The 22,943-nt window shown below is 38.6% G+C and overlaps 2 protein-coding genes across 2 annotated transcripts in view; both read right to left on the reverse strand.

The window, feature by feature from the left end:
• Positions 1 to 1,826: 1,826 nt before the first annotated feature.
• LOC148049361 (BBSome complex member BBS5) lies at positions 1,827 to 18,450 on the reverse strand. Its single transcript, XM_087709387.1, has 12 exons — positions 18,321 to 18,450; positions 16,245 to 16,327; positions 14,902 to 14,967; positions 13,799 to 13,848; positions 9,481 to 9,608; positions 7,071 to 7,206; positions 5,535 to 5,630; positions 4,542 to 4,604; positions 3,584 to 3,718; positions 3,403 to 3,486; positions 2,322 to 2,345; positions 1,827 to 2,225 (listed from the first exon to the last, which is right to left on the reverse strand). The coding sequence occupies exons 1-12, from the start codon at positions 18,386 to 18,388 to the stop codon at positions 2,124 to 2,126; spliced, it is 1,035 nt and encodes a 344-aa protein (XP_087565513.1). The 5' UTR covers positions 18,389 to 18,450; the 3' UTR covers positions 1,827 to 2,123.
• Positions 18,451 to 21,562: 3,112 nt separating this feature from the next.
• LOC106548553 (uncharacterized) overlaps positions 21,563 to 22,943 on the reverse strand; it is a 49,954-nt gene continuing 48,573 nt past the window's right edge. Inside the window, exon 36 of the mRNA XM_087709391.1 lies at positions 21,563 to 22,271. Within this exon, the coding sequence (XP_087565517.1) occupies positions 22,264 to 22,271 (8 nt within the window). The 3' untranslated portion in view covers positions 21,563 to 22,263. The remainder of the gene's footprint in view (positions 22,272 to 22,943) is intronic.

Raw genomic sequence — 22,943 nt, forward strand, 5'->3', positions numbered from 1 at the left:
AAACGTGCTCGGTTGGGTTCGGATTTGCTGGTCCTCCATAAGTGCTCTAGGCGTCTCCTTTGGCGTTTCCTCTCCCGGAGTTCCTTAGTAAACCAAGGTGCCCTCCGGGATCCACTGCCTCGGAGCGGATCCGGTTAAGAGACTTCGTCGCTGCCAAGTGCCAGGCAGAACCAAAGTCTCCGCCAGACTGCGGGCGAGAGTATCAGGAATAACCCCAAGTTCTGTCTGGAACCCTAAAGGGTCCATAAGTCGCCTGGGGCGGAACCACCTGGTCGGTTCCTCCTCCCTACAGTGGGGGTTTGGTCTCCGAAAGTCAAGCCTCAATAGGTAGTGGTCTGACCATGACAGGGGCAAGATCTCACTACCCCTCAGACCAAGGTCACAATTCCACTGCTCCGAGAGGAATACGAGGTCGAGCGTGTGACCCGCTGAGTGAGTCGGTCCTTGGATTATTTGGGTCAAGCCCATGGTTGTCATGGAAGCCATGAACTCCTGCGCTCCATTAGAGTGACCACCGAGCGAAGGCAGATTGAAATCCCCCAGAACCATAAGTCTGGGGAACTCAACTGCCAGCTCGGCTATCGACTCAAGGAGCGAGGGGAGGGCTGCTGCAACACAGTTGGGAGGCAGGTACGTTAGCAGCAGGCCCACTTGACCCTTGAGGTCCAACTTCACCAGCAAGGACTCACACCCGACAAGCTCGGGAGCAGGGATCCTACGAGGTGCTAAAGATTCTCGGATAACAACGGCCACACCCCCACCCCTTCCCTGAGCTCTCGGCTGATGGAACACCTGAAAACCTTCTGGGCACATCTCTACGAGGGGGACTCCTCCCTCCAGGCCCAGCCAGGTCTCAGTAATACATGCCAGGTCTGCCCTCTCGTCCAAAATTAAGTCCCGGACGAGAGGAGCTTTATGAACTACAGACCTGGCATTTAGCGCCAGCAGCCTGAGGCCAGGGTCCTGATTACTCATACCACCTGGCCTTGGAGTGGGACTCGTAGGGCCGGAAGGAGGGATCTCTGTGACGTAGCGAGCCCTTCTTCCCCGGTAATGGCCAGCCCTAAAGTCCCCGCCATATCTGCCCCTCCCTGTTATGACCGTAATGCTCTGGCCCACTCCCGTGTCCGTAGTTCCCTCAACCACCCCTGTGGCTCCCGTGTTCCTTGACAGGCCCTCCAAATCAAACACACTCATTCGTTCACTCTGACGGTCCCCACGTAATAATTAAAACACATAAAAAATACAACAATAATGGGGTAATAAAAAGTGGGTAGGTACGGATCCTGTTCAGAGTTGACCAATGCTGGTGAGGAAGGTCAAAACCTGGCACCTTTTGTGAAGGGTCATTTATATAACTGCTTGTATCTGGGCAACCCATTTGGCTTTCCGCTGTGTGTTGATGTCATAGTTGTTAGACAGCTGTTGAGCCAGTGCCAGAGAGGCTCCATTGTATCAATGGCCAAAGAGGCTGATGAGGGGTAATTCTGCCAAGTACTGCAGCCAACCTCTCAGTCCAGAAATTAGTAAGTTACTTCAGAGTACATTGGAGTTATTCCCCAATCTATTCATTCCAAACTTTTCATTGTCAGAGAGGAGACACAACCTGGGACAAGAAGCAGCAATATATCTCCCTTACGTATGGATTCCAATGGGAAAGACTATTCAAAATAAATTTCCCTTGCATCTAAAGGCCCAGCAAAAGTTTTTTTCATACTTGGGGTGTATGAACTGTTTTGCTTCTTCATTTAGGACCGACTGTGAGGCACGACTGAAAGATGTAGAGGAAAAACATCATAGCAACCAAAGCAACCACAACATTCAAATTTAGAACATCTTTTCTCAGTTTATATTATGAACTATCAATTTTATTTACAGTGATATTTAAATAATACACAATGGATATTAAATGCAAGCAGTTGAAGTACTGTATAAAGATACAAACCACAGCTTAAATATCTTAAATATACAAGAAATTATGTTAAAACTATACAAGAACACTATTTTTTCCTTGCAATCTACATAAAAGAGGTAGCTATAGCTTGATTGATTAAAAAGACTGCAGCATGACTTTTAGAGACAAAATATATTTTGTTAATTATTACATCTTTTTAAGATGCATATCAACCCATTACTTCCCAGAGTCCTTGCAATGTGAATCCATCTTTTAGCTTCTCTATGGCGAGTCCTAGCTCTTCGGAAAAAACAGGCTCACGGTCTTGTTGCTATTTGCAGGACAACAAGAAGGGGGGGAAAAAGTAAGTTGTGGCTAATAGTGTTAACAAGAAACTAATTCACTTTTATTGTAACTTAAAAAATACCTTGTTTCCATCAGCAAAATAAGCCTATGATATAAAAATAAAAATAAGTTATTGTGGCATTCAGCATTATTTTTAATTGAAATTCAGGCAGTAAATCAATTCATTGAAAAACTTCGATTACCTCAAAGACATCAACATTTACTTAGTATTAAATAAAATGAATTCATTTTCAATTTAAACTGTCTTAAAACTGTTTTTTAAGACATTCCTATTAATATGTATAATCTTACATAACTATTCTAAATATAAAACTTATGGCAAATAAACAATTAGCTTTGATCTGATACATCACATGCAACTAAACAAACTGATTTATTCCTAGTATTAAAGAGAGAGTTGGGATTTCTTGTTTAGTGTAACAACAATTGTTATAAATAAGCAAATGAATAAAGGACAACTACCGTATTTTTTGGAGACTAAGACGCACCTTTTTCCCTTAAAAAAGAGGCTAAAAATCTGGGTGTGTCTTATACACTGAATACAGCATTTTTTGCCTCCTGAAACTCCGCCCCTTCACCAAAATGGCCGAGCATAGCTTTTAGAAGGCTTTCAGAGAACTCCTGCAGGCTGGGGAGGGCAGAAATGAGAGAAAAATGGCCCGTTATTTGCCCTCCCCCAACCCCCAGCAGCACACAATAAGCATTCTAAAGGCTATCCATGCCCAACGAGCCCGTTTTTGTGAAAAATGGGCCATGTTTTGCTTGTTTTTGCCCCAGGAGTACTCTACAAGCCTCCTAAGGGATATTCATGCCCTTAAAAAAAAAAAAAACGGGCCCCTTTTTGCGAAAAATGGCCCATTTTTCGGAGGTTTGCAGAATGCAAAAACCTTTTTTTAAAATTTTCATCTTCAAAACCTTGCTGTGTCTTATACTCCGAAAAATACAGTACCAACATTTAATTGGTAACTTCTTGGGTTACTTGATTAATAGCATAAAATGACAATTGTTAGTGAAATATTACATCCAAAAGTTTATTAACATTTTGATCTGGGCTGTGAGTTCATTATAATTTACTGACCAGTTTAGTACGCTAGGTGTATAGGGAAACAATACAAAAGTTATTAGTTTTAAGAGACGCTTACCACAAAGGCATCTGTTGGCTCATTTGCCTCTATTTCCACATCTTCCTCTATTTGTTCTACTTTCAAATCTTCTAGCTGTTGAGGCTGAATATTGATAAGGAAAACAATTTGAAACAACACCTACATTTCTTTAATACCATTAAACAAAAGCAGGAATTGATTAAAATTTCAAAAAGTGTACCTTTTCTTCCATTTCATAGTCTACTCCAAATATAGGATTGACTGAAAATACTCTATGCAATGAATTTATTTCTTTTGCAGTTTCCTCCAGTTTTTCAACTGGGTCAATCTTAAATCCAAGCACATATCCTCCAGTCTGTAAAAGAGTAATATGTTAAATAAAATGTACACAATAATTATGCTTGAACATAATTTATAGTAATTCATAGTAAATCAAGCATATTTTACAAACTTTAAAATGATTCATTATCATACGATAAGTCAATGCATAGTATTATTACTTTAAATCATGGTTAAATATGTAATATATTGAGATAAATTAAACTTCTTAACCAGACATGCAGAAAGATACCATCTATCTATCACATAGGAGATATATTATATACGTGTGTGAACATGTGTGCGTAAGTGTATATACTTATGTATATATACACACACATTGCCTAATATGTATGTATGTATGTATATATTATAATATAATATAATGCATTTTAGTTGGCTTTTCATGTGCTCATTTTCATGTACCATTTTTTTGTGAATGAGTACAATTTTTAAGATATTGTTACCAAAGAAACTGGACAATTCAAGGCTGGAAGCTATTTTTAAATACTAATCTCAGCAGCAGCATAAGGAAAGTAATCAGCAATGACACATGCATTTCCAAAGCCATTTATTCACAGTCTTTCTTTAACTTCTCAGAAGCAGATACCTTCAATACTGCACTTACAATTTTTATAGGAACACATTGCTCAAAAATAGTACATGACTAATCTGGAATGCCATGTTTTATTCAGAGATCTGATTGGTCACCTGCTGCTAATTTATCATGGTTATTTTCATTACTTATGTTTATTTACCAAGTGTAATACTAGGCTACTATATTATGCGAATCAAAGCAACAATTTCTCTAGAAATGGTATATGAATGGAAAGAAATAAACTATGCCATTAGTTTCTTACCGCCTGAGAACTTTCAATGACAAGTGCCAAGCCAAATTTTGAATCTCTAATCTTTATAGTACGCTGGATGCAAAGATTATAAAAATATATATGTTAAAACATTTTAAAAATAAGCTTCTGAACAAAAGTAACTGAAAATATCGATACAATCTCTTGAAATTAAGATCTTTATAATTATGCAAAATATTTGAAAAGACAAAACCAAAAATGACACACTAAAAAGGAAATGAAAAAGCTAACTTTTGTGAATTTCAACCAGAATTTAATATTTGTATGGTTGCTTTCACAACACTTTTAGTTGCCATAACAATAATTACCTTGGAAACCAAATAATGTTTGGCACATTTAAAGAGTGATATAATTTCCTAATTTAGACCATGACATCCAAAGCGAAGTTTCTAGTTTACACACACCTAATGCCACTCATCATACCACCTCTAATATGTCCTATTGCTTAATTTCCTTTCCCCAGTTTCACTAGAGTGAAAATACCACTAATGTGCCTCATAAATGTGATAAAGAGATCTTTAGTACTAATTAGACATGAGTGTTGTGTAATTTGCACGTTTTTAAAAAAATGACAAACAGTTGAGGGAGATAGACATGTCAATGGTTAATTTGTAATGATGTGTGGGACGTCTCCACTACTTATCCACTAACTCAACAAAAAGTTAATTAGTCTGAGAAATGAGTCTTCCTCTTCTATGAGATTGCAATTAGGAATGGAAAGCTTAAACATTTCCTTTTCAAATGACGCCATCCTAATAATTACAGCCATTTGAAAATGGAGTACCATATTAACAAAGTGATAGCTTCACAGATAATTAAACCCTAACAAGCCACACACCCTCTTCTTATGAGCACATATAGGTGATCTGGGAGGGGAGCTGAAAGATTATTGATTTCAGCCTGCAAGAGCCAAATATACATTTTGCACAATTAAAATAATATCATACATAATTACTAATAAGAGAGATAATTGTAGCTACTTACAATTTGCAGATATGGTATACTGACATTAAAGCTATCATTCATATTAGCGTGCCAAACTACTCTTACATTTGTAATAAAAAATGTACCCAGGTTTCCCTAGAAAAAGAAAGAAAGCAAAGTAAACCTGGTTCCTTGGAGCTTTCATATTTCTATGCATTTGTGTAAAGTCTAAACAGAACAGCACATTTTCTAAAGTAAACCCAACATCTAAATGCTTATTTAAATAAGAAACTCATTGGGAATCACCTGTAATAGAAAGAAATCATGGCACAAAGGAGGAAACTCTCTGGCGTTCCTGCCAAGTTCTCAAAATAATACGCCATTCAAATACAATGGCATGCAAGTTAAATTTAGGTTGTTCCAGAGGCAACTACTGACATCAAAGCGACATTATTCAAACAGAGCTGTTTTGCTCTGCCATGCTGATTTTCTTCCTATTTTTAGCTAAATTCTTAGATGTTAAACAAACTGTATGTTAGAAAGTATTTCCTTTGTGAGTTTTTTTTAAAAAAATATTTCCTGGGATCCAACTGGATAAGCTGTGCCGATTCATGATTGTAATAAAGATTTGATTTGATTCACAGAGTTAGAAACAACTGAACAACAATTGCCAGAAAACAGCTGCACCGACAGTTCTTAGAGCCCCTGGGGTGATCCATGTTACATTGCTGTTCTGCGAGCTACACCGGCTATCAGTCTGTTTCCGGGTCCAATTCTGGGTGCTGTTATCACCTTTAAATCCCTTTGTGGTTATGGGTCCAGACTAGCTGAGAAACTGATTTATCCTGATGGGATTGGCCCACCCTATTTCTGCCGGCAGAAAGGGGTATGCTGTGGACCCCAATAACCAAGGAATTTCTCCTGGCAGACTCCAGAAGAAGAGCCTTTTCAGCTACGGCTCCCACTCCCTGGAACATCTCGTCCCTTGAGGTCGGATCTGCTCCCATCATTTTGGCCTTCCAAAAGGTCTTGAAGACATATGTCTATGCCAATTAGCCTGGGGTCTTAACGGGCGTGTGGGAGGAGGGGCATTTTGAAAGTGGCTAATGCCTCCTCCCCACCTACTCCCTGGGTGCATTTTGTTCGCTCCTTATCCATCTTGCTTAATTTTTAGTTTTTTAATTTAAGATCCTTATTTATTGTTTTAAGTGCATTTTGTTCAATGACTATAAGCCACCTAGAGTTGCCTTTGGAGAGATGGTAGGCATCGCAGCTTGGTAAGTTGATAAATATATAAATATATAAGTACTTCTGATCCCAGTTTTTAAGGAGCTACAATATTTCATTATTATATAATACAAGTTTAATAGGAGTCAAAGTTGACAGATCATAGTTTTAGTGGTTCCTGCTGTAGAGAAGAAAAGAACATTTCTTAATGATTTGATTTGAAGTATTAATGCTAAAACAATCTACTATCCCTACATAATATATAATATAATCAAATAGTTTGTGTACAGGTTATACAATCCTTTTGGCACATTAGGCGCTTTTAAAGAAACCACTTTCTTAATATTGTTTTCTCATGCTACATCATACCTGGTCACTAGATAAGTTCCAAACACCATTTATTTTGTTGTACACTTGTTCTTTTGGTAACAATCTCAATTGCTTGTTCTGAATTAATGCGGATCTCAACTTCAGCTCACGGTACATTTTCGATGTTTCGTAAGCTCTACAAATAGTGGAACACAGTGTTTTAACATTTTCATTTTTAACCGCATTTTATTTAAACGTATCCATGAAACAGTCCATTTTGTGTACAATTCAGTCCAATTAATTTATGGATGAGTAAACTGACCATATTAAGCAGCAGTTAAAAAATATACAGAAAAAAGACAGTATATCAGCATCCCTGTAGTCAATCTCAGTCTTCTGTAAGTGTCCCATCTTGTTCTTGATATTTTTTGAGGTAAAAGATGCAGACTCATAGAAATACACTCAATGCACAAAATATAAGTTTATCTTTAATCAGTCCTTGCTACAATGTATTCTTTACACTTAAATAAGGCAGCAATTCTCAACCTTTTCTTCATCACGGACCGCCTTTTAATGCCTTTGGGGTCAGAGACCTCCAAGACTTAACGTAAGATTTAAATCATATTTCTTCAAGCCTTCACAGACACAGACACCCCCCCCCCCCCATGACGACACTGTAGATCCTCATGGGTCCGTGGCCCACAGGTTGAGAACCACTGAAATAAGAATTTTTCTGCAAATGGAACTCCATGAAATCTCCCATACTTTGCCATAGAATTGAGTTATTCAAACTATGCTCTGGAAAAAGCACTTCTAAGAGGTTGAGGCATGTAGATTGTTAAGCACTTTTCTACTGAAAAAACTATTTGAGTTGTGCCACCTCTTTCAAAGCCTGCTTAAGGGATACCGCCAGCAACATCCATCCAGGAATATTTATTTCAATTTTTTCTTGGCCTTCAGGCCTGTTTGAGTTGGCAGTTGAATATTATATTTATATATATATATTTATATATTTTATATATTTTTATATATATATGTTATATTTATGCTGATAAATAAATAAAGGGAGACTAGTATAGACCTATTTCAAGCTATTTAGCTCTCATCAGCTAGCCATACCCTTGCTGGGAATCGAACCTGTGCTTAATATATATATATTTAAAGTCACAACCCCTGGTATGCCCAAATATGGGAGGAAGGTCACACTTCCATTCTCTGCCTTTGGCTCGTCACAAGAGACCATCCAGACAGAAACCCAATATTTTTTTACTGTTGCCTTTTTGTTACATTTGTTATATTTGTGCTGATAAATAAATAAAGGGAGACATCTGCCTAAGAGGCAATAGAGCACAGGTTCGATTCCCAGCATGGGTATGGCTAGCTGATGAGAGCTAAATAGTTTGAAATAGATCTATACTAGTCTCCCTTTATTTATTTATCAGCACAAATATAACATATACATACATACATACATACATACATACATACATACATACATACATACACACACACACACACACACATATACATACACACACACACACACACACACACACACACACATATATATATTAGAATATAAATAGTATATTTAAACACATTATAAAATATCTATTTGTTATTTGAAAAGCTGTAGTGCAAGAAGACTTGCTGTACAAAAAATAATTTAAGTAAAAAGATAAAGATGCGTAACTGAACAGCCCTCTTCTCTGGAAAATTGCTTGGCTGAAAACATGAACATTTCATCCAGAAGTTGGGAACATACTGAAATGTTTTTTTCTACAAATTGCATTAAACTCAGATGGTTGATACTGTAGGAATTTGAAAACAATATTACTATTCCTCAGTAAAATAGTCCTTTTAAGACGGTTATTTCCTGATGATGGCATGCATAACTCAGGAACTGGCCTTGAAGTAAGATGGGCAGCAAACAAATTTAATTAACAATAACAATAATAATAATTGTTTAGCTGGGATTCAGATTAACTAGCTATCATTTGAATTAGAACAAAAAGGATACAAACAAAAGTAGAACTAAACAATGATATAAATTCGTTTCTTGGAAAACAATATTTCCTTGTTTTTAATCATTTATGGACCTAAAATTTATGGACCTAAAATTTTTGATAATCATTAGTAGCATTTAATATATTCAGAAGAATATATCTCTCTGCATGTGTGTATACGTATTTAATTAAAAAGTCCTAAAATAAAATACCAGTACCTGTCATGGACTTTTAAAATGTACAAAATGCAGATGGTAAAGGGATGGTAAGGGAAGGATTTTTAAATAAAGAGCAGAGTAAATGTGCCAGAGTAAATGTAAATATTGAACTGTATTCTATTTCAAACCAACACAGCACAATTTCTGAAAATTAATATACCATATGTAACTAACTAATTTTGTAAGGGCTGCTTTAGTGAATCTTTTTTGTTTCTACATAAAACTTAAAAAAAACACCTTAAATACCTGTGAACAGAAATAACAGAAGAAAAAAGTCTGGGGCTTCCAGGAATCACATTTGTAAATATGAATTCAAAACGTGTGTTATTGCATTTGCTCAAGATATAAAGTGCTTCGGTTTGTCCTCTTAATTTCTATAAGGGAAAATATCAGATTTAATATCTTATTGCAGTTTTTAAAAGAAATGAACATTATAGTCATTTAACATTTCTGAACAATATTATACAGAGTTGCTTTTAATGAAACCTCAGTTTTTGAGAGATACAAATGTGTGGTACATTTTTAATCTGCCGTGTCACAAATGCCTTGAATAGATAACAACTCACATATTATAAACCCAGGTTCAGTAAATGTAGGGCACATAAAGGATCCTTTCGGTTAAATTACACATTTAATAAAACATGTGAAGTGAATTTTAATTATGAACTCATTAAATAAAGCTGACCTACATTAAAATTCCAATTATTTATGACTATACTAATCAATATCATTGTTCTTTCTTCCCACCTCTCTCTCTCTTTTCTCTTATGGGTCAAATCTGAAGACCCAAACTATATTAACAAAGATGCTATTGTATTAAATGATGTGGAATAATGTAGAATTAGGAGAACATTTATTTTAATGTGAGATGATAGATCTATAACTACCTGGATGATATTACAAGATATCACATAAATATATTTGATTACTATTATTACTTTTTAAGAGTTATTTTCCTGTCTTTTGTAAAACTTCTAGTTATTATTGACTTAACCTGTTAAAGAACATTAGAAAGAGAATGAAATCTGGGCTAGGAATTTAGCCTTTGGAGGCTCATCAAATAGTCTTTGGGTTATGATGACAACTGGGACTAGAATTTCTGTTGCTAAGTGATGCAGTCGTAACCACATTCTATAGCAGTGATGGCTAACCTTTTTGTCCTCGTGTGCCCACACCCATAAGGCAATGTGTGCATGACACCCCCATGTGCCCCACCCCCTGTGTATGCGCAGGTGATGCCCGGTCCTTCCCCCTGTGCCTGTGTGCACAACCTCTTGCACCCAGTTGTGGGCCTAGCAGGCCTCCCTGAAGCCCCCTGGGACCAAAAACAGGGCATGGGTTTGCACCGCGCACCCTGCATTTCCCCACCCCTTGCACATGTGACCCCCCCTTGATCCCCACGCATGCGCACACATTTCCTGCATGTGTGGCAGAGACCCAAAAATAAGCTGGCCGGCGGGAGACAAGTGCGCATGCATGGTGGAGCTGAGCGACGGCTCACATGCCTGGAGAGGGCTTTGCGTGCCACCTGTGGCACGTGTGCTATATGTTCACCATCATGGTTATACAGCAATGGAAATCCGAGAAATCCCAGTTGCTATCATAACCCTAGGACTACATGAGGACTTTACATGTTCATGACATGGGAGGAGGGAGTCTCAGGCAAGCAGGCTAAGAAGCAATAGCAATAGCAATAGCAGTTAGACTTATATACCGCTTCATAGGGCTTACAGCCCTCTCTAAGCGGTTTACAGAGTCAGCATATTGCCCTCAACAATCCGGGTCCTCATTTTACCCACCTCAGAAGGATGGAAGGCTGAGTCAACCTTGAGCCAGTGAGATTTGAACAGCCAAACTGCAGAACTGCAGTCAGCTGAACTAGCCTGCAGTGCTGCATTTAACCACTGCGCCACCTCGGCAAGACCTAGGTGTGTGTATATGTTGTGGGCAGGCATTATGGAGCATGTGTAGGCAGGTGCTGCAGGAAGGTGCTAGATTTCTGTGGGCAGATGCTATGGAGTGTGGGAGTGTGAAAATTGACTTGCGACCTCCTGCCAACTTTTCTATTTATTTTGTTTTGTGGGAAGCTGGCAGGGTAGGTCACAAATGTGACCGTGGGATGCCATAATTGCGAACTGGTTCCCAAGCACAGAATCATTATCATGTGATTAAGGATGCTGCAATAGATGGAACTTTGAGGATCAGTTGTAAGGCCCCCCATGTTCAGTGCCATTGGGACTTTGAACAGTTGTTGAATGGCTGCCGTAAACCAAGGACTACTTGTATTTCCTTCCTTAAATACCAACATTGAAGAATGGAAGGAGATAGAATATAGTACCCTTCCACAAATAGTACTATTTCAATTTAGGAAATAGATAATCTACGTCAGTGGTTCCCAAACTTTTTCAGTCCAGCGCCCCCTTGGTGCTACAAACTGATCCTCAGTGCCCCCCACCCAGTGGTGGAATTCAATTTTTTTTACTACTGGTTCTGTGGGTGTGGCTTGATGGGCGTGGCTTGGGGGGTCATATGACTGGGCAGTTTGCACGACGGAAGGAAGATAGTAACAGTAAAATTCAAAACTGTAACAATTAATTGCACATTTTTTCAAAATCCAATTTAAAAAACTTTTTAGTTAATGTTAATTCAACAAAATTATTGAACATGATCCAGTGATACCAGGTTTTCAAAGTTTGATAGTCATTTATCAAGAACCTTAGTAACTAGTAACTTAGTAAACTCAGTAAAATTTAGTAACTACTTCACTGTTTAGTAAAATCTTAATGTGATGGATGGGCTTGATGAAGTGATCAAAATTGGGATGCTTGTCAACTGGCTCATTTTATGACGGTTTCAAGGGTCATGTGGTCCCCTTTTGTGACTTCTGACAAGTGAAGACAATGGGGAAGCCAGATTCGCTTAACAACCATGTGACTCACTTAACAACTGCAGAGATTCACTTTAGCTGTGGCACAAAAGGTTGTAAAATTCACTTAACAAATGTTTCACTCAACAACAAAAAATTTGGCCTCGGTTGTGACCGTAAGTGTTGGCTGCCTCCCAGTGAGCCGGGGAGAGAGGGAGGGGCATCAGATGTGTTTCAGAAATACATCCCTAGTGTTTTTCTCCAGTCCCCGGGGAGTGTGTGTGTGTGTGTGGGGGCACACCTGGCATTCCTCCAGGTGCCCAGAACCAGCTTTTTCCCATGGAATGCCAGGGAGACACAGGAGATCACCACCCCAGCAGCGAGTCCCCCCCGGATGCTCGAAGCAGTCACCCATCTAGGCCCCCATCGACCCTGGGCCAAGTCCGAACCTGCAGGAAGCAGCAGCGTCCCCCTTCCCTCCCGTGCATCCTCACCTGAGTCCTTCCCCCCTTAAACGGGGAAACTTCAGCAGGCAGGATTGGTGGGTGACGCTCATCGCCTAGGAGACAGGAAGGCCGGGGGGGGGGGCTTTGTGACCCTCTGCATTGCCTGCGTGTTCTGACCAGGGCTCTGCAGGGTGCGGAGAATTCGGGGCCAAGAGACCCGTGTCCTAAGTCGGCCTTGGACCGCATTTCCCCCCACTCCACCCTCCCGGTCCCTGCGCCAAGGCTTGTCCGGGTCCCCGAAGGGCATCCGGCGCAGCTGCTGCCTTGCCCACCGCTGGCCAGGAGAGGTGGCAGGAGGAGATAGAGCCCAGGCTGTGCAATCCTCCGCTTCTTATGGAGCAAATGAAGAGAAAGACAAATCGGGTGAGGAAGCAGGACGGCTGACACGAGGAAGCATCTGCGGGACAGAACTGCGTGGGGAAGGGCCACGGCTGGCCATCCAGCCCAGCACCCGCCACTCCAGGTAAGCCGTTGGGAAAGGGAGAGATGGGGTTTGGGGGGGCATTGTCCTCTTCTTGGGGATAAGAGCTGTGGCTTCAGGCAGCTGCCTGCCTCTTACCCTACAAACCTATGACAGACTTGGAAGGGACCTTATAGTTCATCTAGTGATCTAGTCCCTTGCCTCTTAGTGTCCCCCTGCCACCCCCCCTGCCTCTTAGCGCCCTGACGCCCCCTTGCCTCTTAGCACCCCCCTAAGTCATCCCATCGCCCCACAGGGGGCGGTACCACCCACTTTCGGAACCACTGATCTATGTGCTTCTATTTGAGCTGCAGAAGAGGCTCATTCTGTGTTTGGAACATACTTATCAATTTGTGAATGCTAGCTGACATCAAATCAGAAGGCATGACCATAAACATACACTGTGGTTTATATACCAAATCTTTCATAGCTTTAGCAAAATCTATATTTTTGTTATTAATTTCCTTTTTGATAGCTCTGCCTATATTTTTATTCTGTGTACAACTGTATAAGTATTTGTCAGATTAAGTGAAGAACTTAATGGAACTCAATGAATTCATTAAAGTCAATGCCATATATAAAACTTTGATATCACTAATGTTCTTGTGTTTGAAATTGAAGGAGCATCTGTAAATGAAACCAAATAATGATGAGCAAGTTATGTTATTTTAAAACAACATATCTCTTTTGAAAAATATTCTGTATGCTTCAAAATTAATTTTGTAATCTCACCGAGTTAGCAGTTCTTGTTGTTGTATTCACAAAGCAATTGTAGCCAACAGCTAAATAATTAGGAAAAGAAACACAGCATTATCTCTGGTACTGTTAAGTGAAATGAAGCAAAATAATTTTTCATTTTTAACAATTCCAGATTAATATACAATATCCAGAGTGCTTTGAAATCATCTACTATTGCTTCATACGTCTCAAACAAAAAAATTTAAGACAGTGTGAGGAATGTGAATGTAATACCACAGAGTACGCTGAATAGCAATTTTGATTCTACCATTGTTATCTATAGAACAGACCTCAAAAATCTCTTTCCAATTCACTTCTTTTAAAATGCTCCATGCAAATCTCATCTTACCACTCCTTTACTACCAACAATAGCAGAAAAAGAAACAAGTTCACCACCTGCCACCTGTAACTGCTCTATCAGTCTTTTCATTAGGAGTATGATACACGTTAAAATACATCACACATTTTTTTAAGCTTTCACATAACCATCACCTCTCCTCCTCCTGCCCAAGATGCTACTACTTTAAGGACTCTCATTACAATTAATGAAATAACAGTATCTTTTTTCAGTTTGATGAGAATCTGAAAAGGGTCAGGTTATTTTAATAACAGCTAATATGTCAGGCCCAAGCCCAGAGATGACACAGGAAAATCCAATAGAATACCATCTTTTATTTGCTTATACCTAATGCACAGAATGTTACCAAACTAAAGATGAAATCTTCTAATTTAACTAGGTATATACTGAGTGATTCTGGACTATGGCTACCCCGAAGCTTTTTCTTCCTCCAGCTTGGAACTGTACAGTATCTTAATCTGGGCCTCTCTCTGGGAAGCTCTTGTGTTGCCAAAACTCTGCCCCACTGCCTCTCCAGGTACACCTTCTGTCACAAAATAACAGCCAATACTGTTGTTATATGTTGCAGTAGTGATGCTATAAATCATCAGGAATCCTCGGAGATTATGGTGATAATTTGACAGATTTGACAAACACATCAGAGAGACTTTTTGGCTGACATTTTAAAAACTGTACATTATTAACAAGTGGGGATGTGTGGATAGACAAAATATGCATTAAAAAACAAAATGATACTTACAGAGGTTGACTCTAGGCAATACAACAGAATGCCAAATAATTCTTAAGTTTGTTACTAAGAGTCTGCCTAGAAATTAAAAAAAATCATTGGAATTTTTACATCTAATAACTTTATTTTTACGTATGAGAAACGGGGAAAAAAATGCATGAACGCATGGACAACTGGACATATAATCAAATATAATGTAAAACAGCAATGATTTTTGACCAACAATCCAGAGAGAAATCCTGTTAATAAACTTAGCTGTTGTTTCTCTTTTTTAACTTATTCCAACTGGAAGTAATTTTAATAGGTCCCCATGAGATGGCTGCTAGAAAATGAACTACACCTATTACAGGAAGGATTCACCAGCCTGTTCCCAGTTTAATAATAGACAGCAGCTGTGGCATGCACAGGCCTGCTAGATCAGGTCAAGCCGGTCTTAGGTAAGCATTTTGTTTCTCACAATGACCAGCCAAATGCTCTGGGAGATTTACAAATAGAAAATGGGACATAGCATCCCTCTTTGGTCTCTGCACTGTAACTGCTTTTTTGAAGCATGCTGCCTCAAACTGGAGATAACATTGAATCTTCAAAACCTTGGCCAATCTGTCCTCCAGAATCCTTCTGTCCTGTTAGACTGAGGGTCTCCTGTACTTACAAATATTTTCAGTGTAGATAACGCAATATTGACTAATAAGTATCCACACTGAGGGAATGAGTTTGCTCTCAATATATAGGATATAAAAGAATATAATACAGTTACAGAACAAGATAAATAAACACTGTGAATGCCATCCCTAGAAGCAAACAATCTTAGGTAAGCATTTATGGGGGAAATAAACTAAGGAAGCAAAACATTAAAGGGTAAGGCAAAGATTTCAAGAGCTAGTTGTTTTGTAGATTTGAGAAAAGTGAAAAAAAACAACCCCACCTAATACCAGATAGCACGGGGAAAAGCGGGAGATAAATACTTTAACAAATAAAGGCAATTGTGGCCTTCAAATCAGTGCTATACAATGATATTCCCTGTAATAAATTCAGATAATCGTGAACCACAAACTGCAGAAACAAAATAAAATTCATCTACATCCATGGGGGATACCTTAATTTGACAGAAGTATATTTATTAATTAAAAGAGACTATCATTAATGCAAACACCCCCCCCCCAAAAAAAAAAGAGTTTTAGGAGATGAAATATCTGGGGAAAAACAGAAAAATAAACATCCTCATTCTCTCTCATTCTACTCTGAATGCATGATTTTGTATTGCACATGTTCAAAATCAACCAACCAGAAAAACTTTTCTTTCTTTGAAATGGGTGTGGAACAAATTTAACCAACTTTAAAAAACCCTATGTTACCTTTCTGTCCATTGTTGCCTTTGGTATCTTCAATAGGCTCCAAACAATCAATGAGGACCTCTCCTGGTCTCATTTTCATTTGCCTAAAGCAATATTATATTCTTAGATATTGCTATAAATAGTCGTCTTGTTTTTAATTACAGAGGTCAGTCATAGTTCATTGAATGTGAATGGCATTCTGAGAGATAACAATTATATACAACTCCCCCCCCCTCCCCAGCCTACAATTTCTGTGAAAGGGCTTCTCCTATACCAGGTTGCCATCACTCTTTTGCCAAAAACCCCATTCAAGAACTTCTTAAAAAATAAATAGCTATCCTGTCTTCACATTTAAGATCTAAAAGGAAAAATAAATTGGGATAAGAAAGTAAAAGACAGCACTACAATAATTCTTAATTATAACTATCAAGCTTCCCAGTGGCCCAGTCCCATCCCAGTGTTATAAACAATCCTGTTCAGAATCACATTTCAAGTACAGTGAAGCAGGTCCACCTGGATGGGAAACCAACGATAATATCATTTTTAATATATTTTGCTTCCGAATGATTCAATTCAAGGGGTTTTCTCTTGAACCATTACATTTACAGCTAATTCTTTTGAAGGTTCAATTAATTTTATATCAACAGGTACATCAAATATTCATATTGCCAAATGATTTCCAGCCATAAAACTGTTAATATCCTTCCTTTGTTCAAAACAGAAGACAGCTTTTGAATTATGTTTTAATTTTGATTCAATCAAAAATGCTCAATATCTGCTCTAACGCCCCTCAAGTTACAGATAACAACCCTAGTAAGATGTGAAGGAGCCAGTTTAGTGTAGTATTTAATGCAGCAGGCTAGAATATGGGAGAAGCCACTTCATGCCATTGGGCATGAAGCCACTTAGGTGACCTTGGACCAGTCCCCCTCCCTTAATCCTAAGAAAGGCAGATAGTCCTTGACTTACAATGTGTTTAGTGACTGCTCAAAGTTATAACAGCACTGAAAAAAATGACTTATGATCATTTTTTCATACTTAAAACCATTACAACATCCCCATGGTCATGTGATCAAAATTCAAACACTTTCCAACTGGCTCTTATTTATGACGGTTGCAGTGTCCTGGACTCATATGATCCCTTTTTTGTGGCCTTCTGATGCAATCCCTCAATCAGGGAAGCCCGATTCACTTAACAACCATGTGACTAATTTAACAACTGCAGTGATTCGTGTAACAACTGGGGCAAGAAAGAGAGTTAAAATGGGGCAAAATTCACTTAACAAATGTCGTACTTAGCAATGGAAATTTTGGCCTCAATTGCTATTGTAATTCAAAGATTACCTGTATTTCTAAAATCTAGACAAGAAAACAGAAAGGTGAGTTGATATGTATATATGTATGTGTGGGTATATATGTATAAGTATATGTATGTATGTATGTATGTATATATGTATATGTATATGTGTGCGTGTGTGTATGTATGTATGTGTGTATATAATAATTTGAGCCCAAAATTTATGTTGGTAAGGGAGACACTTGTTAAGGGAGCTTTGCCTCATCTTATGACCTATTTTTGCCATATTGTTAAGGGAATCATTGCAGTTATTAAATTAGTAACATGGTTGTTAAGTGAATACGGCTTCCCCATTGACTTTGCGTGTCAGAAGATTGCAGAAGGGGATCCCATGACTCCGGGACACTGCTCAGTTGTCAAGCATCCGAATGTAAATCACGTGACCGTGGGGAGGCTACAACAGTCATAGGTGTGAAAAATGGTCATCGGTCCTTTTTCCCCCAGTGGTGTTGTCACTTTGGTCACAAAATGAACCGTTGTAAGTCAAGGACCACCTGCCCCCTGCCCCCCGTCACAGGGTCGACAGGGACCAATTAAGTGTGCGAAAGCCCCTACATGAGGATTTGAAACCCCGTGGATGGGGAGGGTCGAGGTCCATTGTGAGGACCGGCCGTCCCCATGGAGGCAGCGGGAGGAGGAAGCGCCCGCCCGTTGACCCGGCGCTCCTGTCAAGCCAGACCCTTCCAATCCGCGAGGGAGAGGCGAGAGGTGCGGGGACGCGCTCGCGCCACATCACTCACTGCCAAGAGATGTCAAAGCGAACATCTCGGTCCTCCCACAGCGAATCCGCCGTTGCAGCCCCCGCCATGACAACCGTCAAGCGGATCTCTGCGCTCCCGACTCCAGCTTCCCGACGGGCGCCGGCGAAGGACAAACTTCCTCAACTCGTTTGAAAAATAAAAACAACTGCCAGATTTACCCCTTGCATAGCGCTAGAGGGCGCTATTTCGGCTCAGAAGCGATGATAATTCCTCGGGACGCGTTTTCTCGACCTGCTCCTTTCCAGATGTGTTAAGGCTACAGCTCCCATAGTCCGTTTGCAGCTGGCTTGGAATAATGAAAGCCGTATAATTCTAATGCAGGGGGAACGGTTCTCAATTATTTTAGAAAAGGTGATTAATGTTAGTGTATTGGCCGCCCGAGTTGAAGTTCAAGGGATTCTGACCAAACAGAAGACAGTCCACTGCCTTATTACATCCCAATTCTTATCTTCCCAATTTTATCAGGCAAACTTCTTGCGTCGTTGAGAAATAGCAAAAAGCGGGGTGAAACTCCTATTTCAGAGTTCGAAAAGTCAGTCATAACAGAAACCAGCCTTAAGAGGCATAATCAGTTTAATGCAGTTAGAGGAATTTGTTCACGTCAGATTTATTTCCTTTCGGCTTAAAGTTTACAATTTTAGCTGCTAATTTCGATTTTATTACTCATTTTTGAGACTTACATTTTTAATGTATAGTTGTTTTAATTTAGAATTTAATAATTCTCATGGAAAAAACTATTTGGAGAAAGCCACTGTTTTAAAACTGGCAAAATTCAGATTTAGTTAGGTTACTATGACAAAGATCTCCGACCCTGTAACTTTAAAAATTAGCTTTGTTATCAAAATTACGACTGCCAGTATTCTATTCTTTAAATAGGTGTTCAAATACATTCAATGCATATTATCTCAATAATTGTTTAAATTAGGTCCAAAGTTATGCCCAACCTTAAATATCTTGCTGAGCATGAAAGAAAATGTTAGATGGCAGCACCTGCTTGATTTTGGCAAGGTAAGATAAGATCTGGTTAGTTCTGAATGTAAGATCATAAATAAGTATGAGTTATAGACTGGACAGACAAGTTAAAAGAATACTGAAAGAAAGTAATAGCAAACAGCTTTGTATTTGTGGCAAGCAAACTACATAAATATGTTTCTGAAGTTAACAGTGGTTGAATTTAACGCTAAGGAAATCCCCTTTTACACTCCTTTACGCAAACAAATTGCAGCCTTAATCTTTATTCAACAGAGCAGGGTGTTATTTTCCTCACTGTAAAAAGATATGTCTGTAAACTGAACAAGTGATTTCTGACCATATATACTTCTTCAAAAAAGAAGCTATATAAAAATCTTCCTCCTGGAAAAGATGAAAACAAATACATTGATTTTAATTCAAGTGATGAAATGAGACATTGTTATTCGTTTTGCTACAGCAGTGAAAATGTTCTGGCTGGTGAAATAAAGATACAAGTAGTCCAGTGGTGGGTTTCAAAATTTTTTAGAACCTCTTCTAAGCAGGTGTGGCCTGCTTTATGGGAGTGGCTTGGTGGCCATGTGACTGGGTGGATGTGGCCAACATGCAAAAAGTGGTGAAACTCACTTAACAACGCTCTTGCTTAGCAACCAAAATGTTGGCTCAGAAACTCTGGCATTTGAAGCACGCAAGTCTTAAAGCTGGCAAATTACAAGACCCTTGCACCCCTAACCCTTTAGAAAAAAAACCCCAGGGGTGTTCAAACTTGACAGCTTTAAGACTTGTGGACTTCAACTCCCAGAATTCCTCCTCTCGCTCTTCATCTTGATGATGTGCGGACGGGCGGGGGGAGGGAGCTGGAACGGTTCTAAATGGCACTGTAGATTTGTGGAACCTCTTCTATAGAAGAGGTTAGAACTGGCAGGAACCCACCCCTGAAGTAGTCCATCACCCCCCAAAAATTGTTAGTATATATTCAACTCACAAAAATACATTTCAGACGTTTAATGAAAATAAATGAGTACAATATAAAAAAGAGCAGAAACATACAGGCATGTGGCGGAACAAAATTCAATTTCCTATTGTAAACATTTGTATTAATCTGTCACCTGCCATGTAAACTAGCATCTGAAATCTGGTTTTGAAAATTCAGAAATAGTTTTAGAGTTAAAGTATTTACTGCTAACAGGAACAGAATGATTTGATCTTTTCATTTAAAATAGATATTTCAAATTATGGTAGGAATTACAAGCATGCTCAAGTTATGTATTAATTCTGTAATATATACTTGAAAAATCGGATAGTGACTGTGTGCATGTAAGCACAACTATTAAACTACAGTTTGAAGAAGTTAGTGTAATCTTGATTCACACAGTACATAGCAGACAGACAGATTTGCATATCATTCTAAACTAAAGACAAATGAACAGGATTATGACTAAATTATTTCCATGAAAGAAATTAATACATTTTTGATACTGTTTAGGTAATCTTGTGAAAAAAGAATATATTTCTTACTACATGTTAATGATTATGGTGCTAGTAATCATATGATGCTAATACTTACAAATATCTTTTCAAAGTAAGCACTACGTAAATACCTTCACTAAGGTATCATTGCAGTTTCTTTTACTTTATTGTCAGTCAGAGATTGATTAAAATCAGCTGTTAGATTGAATCTTAATACATTGATGATTGAGTTTGTTTCAGAGCAGATGCTAGCAATTTTCAATTACTGGGCACCATCATATGATTTTTCATGATGACACGGACACCAAAGGTAATGATGATAATATTTTTCGTAAATACTAATTGGACAACTCTCACAACGTTCAGTGTACTAGCTTCCAAATATCACAAGATTTTTATCCTTCTCATCTGTAAGTATACATTGTTCGGGATGGCTTTCAGATTTGGAAAGCGAAGACCTCCATGGCCAATCACATGAATAGCTGGTGGGACGTGGAGTATACTTGTATTAAATGCATGATTTTTATCCTAATTTTTTCCTCTAGTGCGCATCTTATTTTTGCAAGTGTTTCTGAAAAGGCAATGTGATCTTTTCCCTTAAAAGTATTTCCATTTATTTGAAACTTCCTGGAAAAAAACTGATTACAGACCTATAGGTTGCTTAAATTTACACCGATACAGATACATCTAAGGCCACTGATACCAATGACTTTAGATACTTCTTATTGTATTTTTTACAAGATTTCAAAAGGGTTAGCGGATTCCCCGAATCCATTCCTGCAAAAGAAGGAATTCTAAATTGTTGCAAATCATCAACTGCTTTAGCAATAGCATCAACTGCTTTCATTTCCAACTTAGCAGCTGGGCATCCATCCTTCTTCCTTCTGGTCAACTGGGTAGAGGATTAAAATATCCAGCACCATATCAATGATTTTTCCATGACAACTGACAATGCACTCAAATATTTTTCTTTACTTGAATTGCGCTGGGATTCATCTTAGTGACTTCTGTTCATTCTCCAGCAAGTGAAGTATCTGATTCTATTCCTCACTTCTCCAGGAACTTTGCAAATAATTTGGACTAGGAATGCAGCAGAGTTCAAATAAACAAGCAACAGTTGTAGAATCTTTTGTCCTACAGAAATGCCATTTTGAATGACAGAGGCATCTAGGATCCAATGCAAATCCTTTGTTTGCAACTAACAAAGCATGAATATTGTTCTAGACCCAAAGAAAACCTGTATACCGTAATTCCAATATATATTTTAACATTATCTGCAGGTACTGTTATAGTTTCTGAAGTTAAAAAAATAACCTTTCTTGTAGATTTTAGTAGGAGTATACCAGAATAAGTGGTTTGAAAATAAAATCCTCATATGAATTAAGTACACTGTAATAAGTAAAACCTTGGTAGTTCTGCTTTATACCACTTTTCTTGTGGTTAAAAAAATATTTTCTGTTCCATTCTGTTTCATGGGCAATCTTTAGGCATCTGCAAAATAAATGTCACATTGCATTATTGTTGAGCAAAAGAAAGTCAACTGTCAATAAAAAGTGACAATATTTAGGTTTTCAAATTGTTCCTTATTGCAACTTTAATAGTTAGACATTTTATTTCCAAGATGAAGGTTTTTACAAATATGTTTGCTGCTTCTACCAACCTTTGGGAGAAATCACATTTGAATCTTAAACTATTCTACCCCTGTTAAAATACAATGTGCTTTTCTTCCTCAACACCTTTGAAAACAAATTTGACAGGAAGTAAATCATACGCTTCCCCCTCCTTTTTTTTCCTGCTAACCCTCACTTTCCTGATGAATAATTCTTGAAACTAGAAAACCTGAAGAAATTTGGCATGATTATAGATTTTAGATTTCCCCCCCTGTCTTATGGTCAAATACGGTATGCTTATGACACTTTGGCTACTTGCATTTCTGTCTGGGTCAGGGGTGGTTTCCGGCCGCTGCTACTGCCGGTTTGCTCAGGGATGTGCTGCACATGTGCGTTATGCACATGTGTTTCGCACACATGCACAGTACTTAAAAAAACAAGATGGCGCCACCGACAGAACCAGTTTGAGGGAGTGGCAGGCCAAGTTACTGGGCTGAACTGGTAGGAACCCACCTCTAGTCTGAGTGCCTCTGCTCTAGAGGACCTTGAGACT

Source organism: Thamnophis sirtalis, unplaced genomic scaffold, assembly GCF_051295495.1.
Source record: "Thamnophis sirtalis isolate CommonGarterSnake01/CBP01778 unplaced genomic scaffold, rThaSir2_p1.2 scaffold_1, whole genome shotgun sequence".
Taxonomy (NCBI): Eukaryota; Metazoa; Chordata; class Lepidosauria; order Squamata; family Natricidae; genus Thamnophis; species Thamnophis sirtalis.

Excerpts from the sequence above, each read along its gene's own strand:
- LOC148049361 (XM_087709387.1), bottom strand. The coding sequence starts at position 18,388 with ATGGCGGGGGCTGCAACGGCGGATTCGCTGTGGGAGGACCGAGATGTT. Across the intron at positions 14,968-16,244 it reads AGGCAACAATGGACAGAAAG|GCAGACTCTTAGTAACAAAC; the intron begins GTAACATAGGGT and ends TTTAATTTCTAG. Across the intron at positions 3,487-3,583 it reads ACTATGAAATGGAAGAAAAG|CCTCAACAGCTAGAAGATTT; the intron begins GTACACTTTTTG and ends ATCAATATTCAG.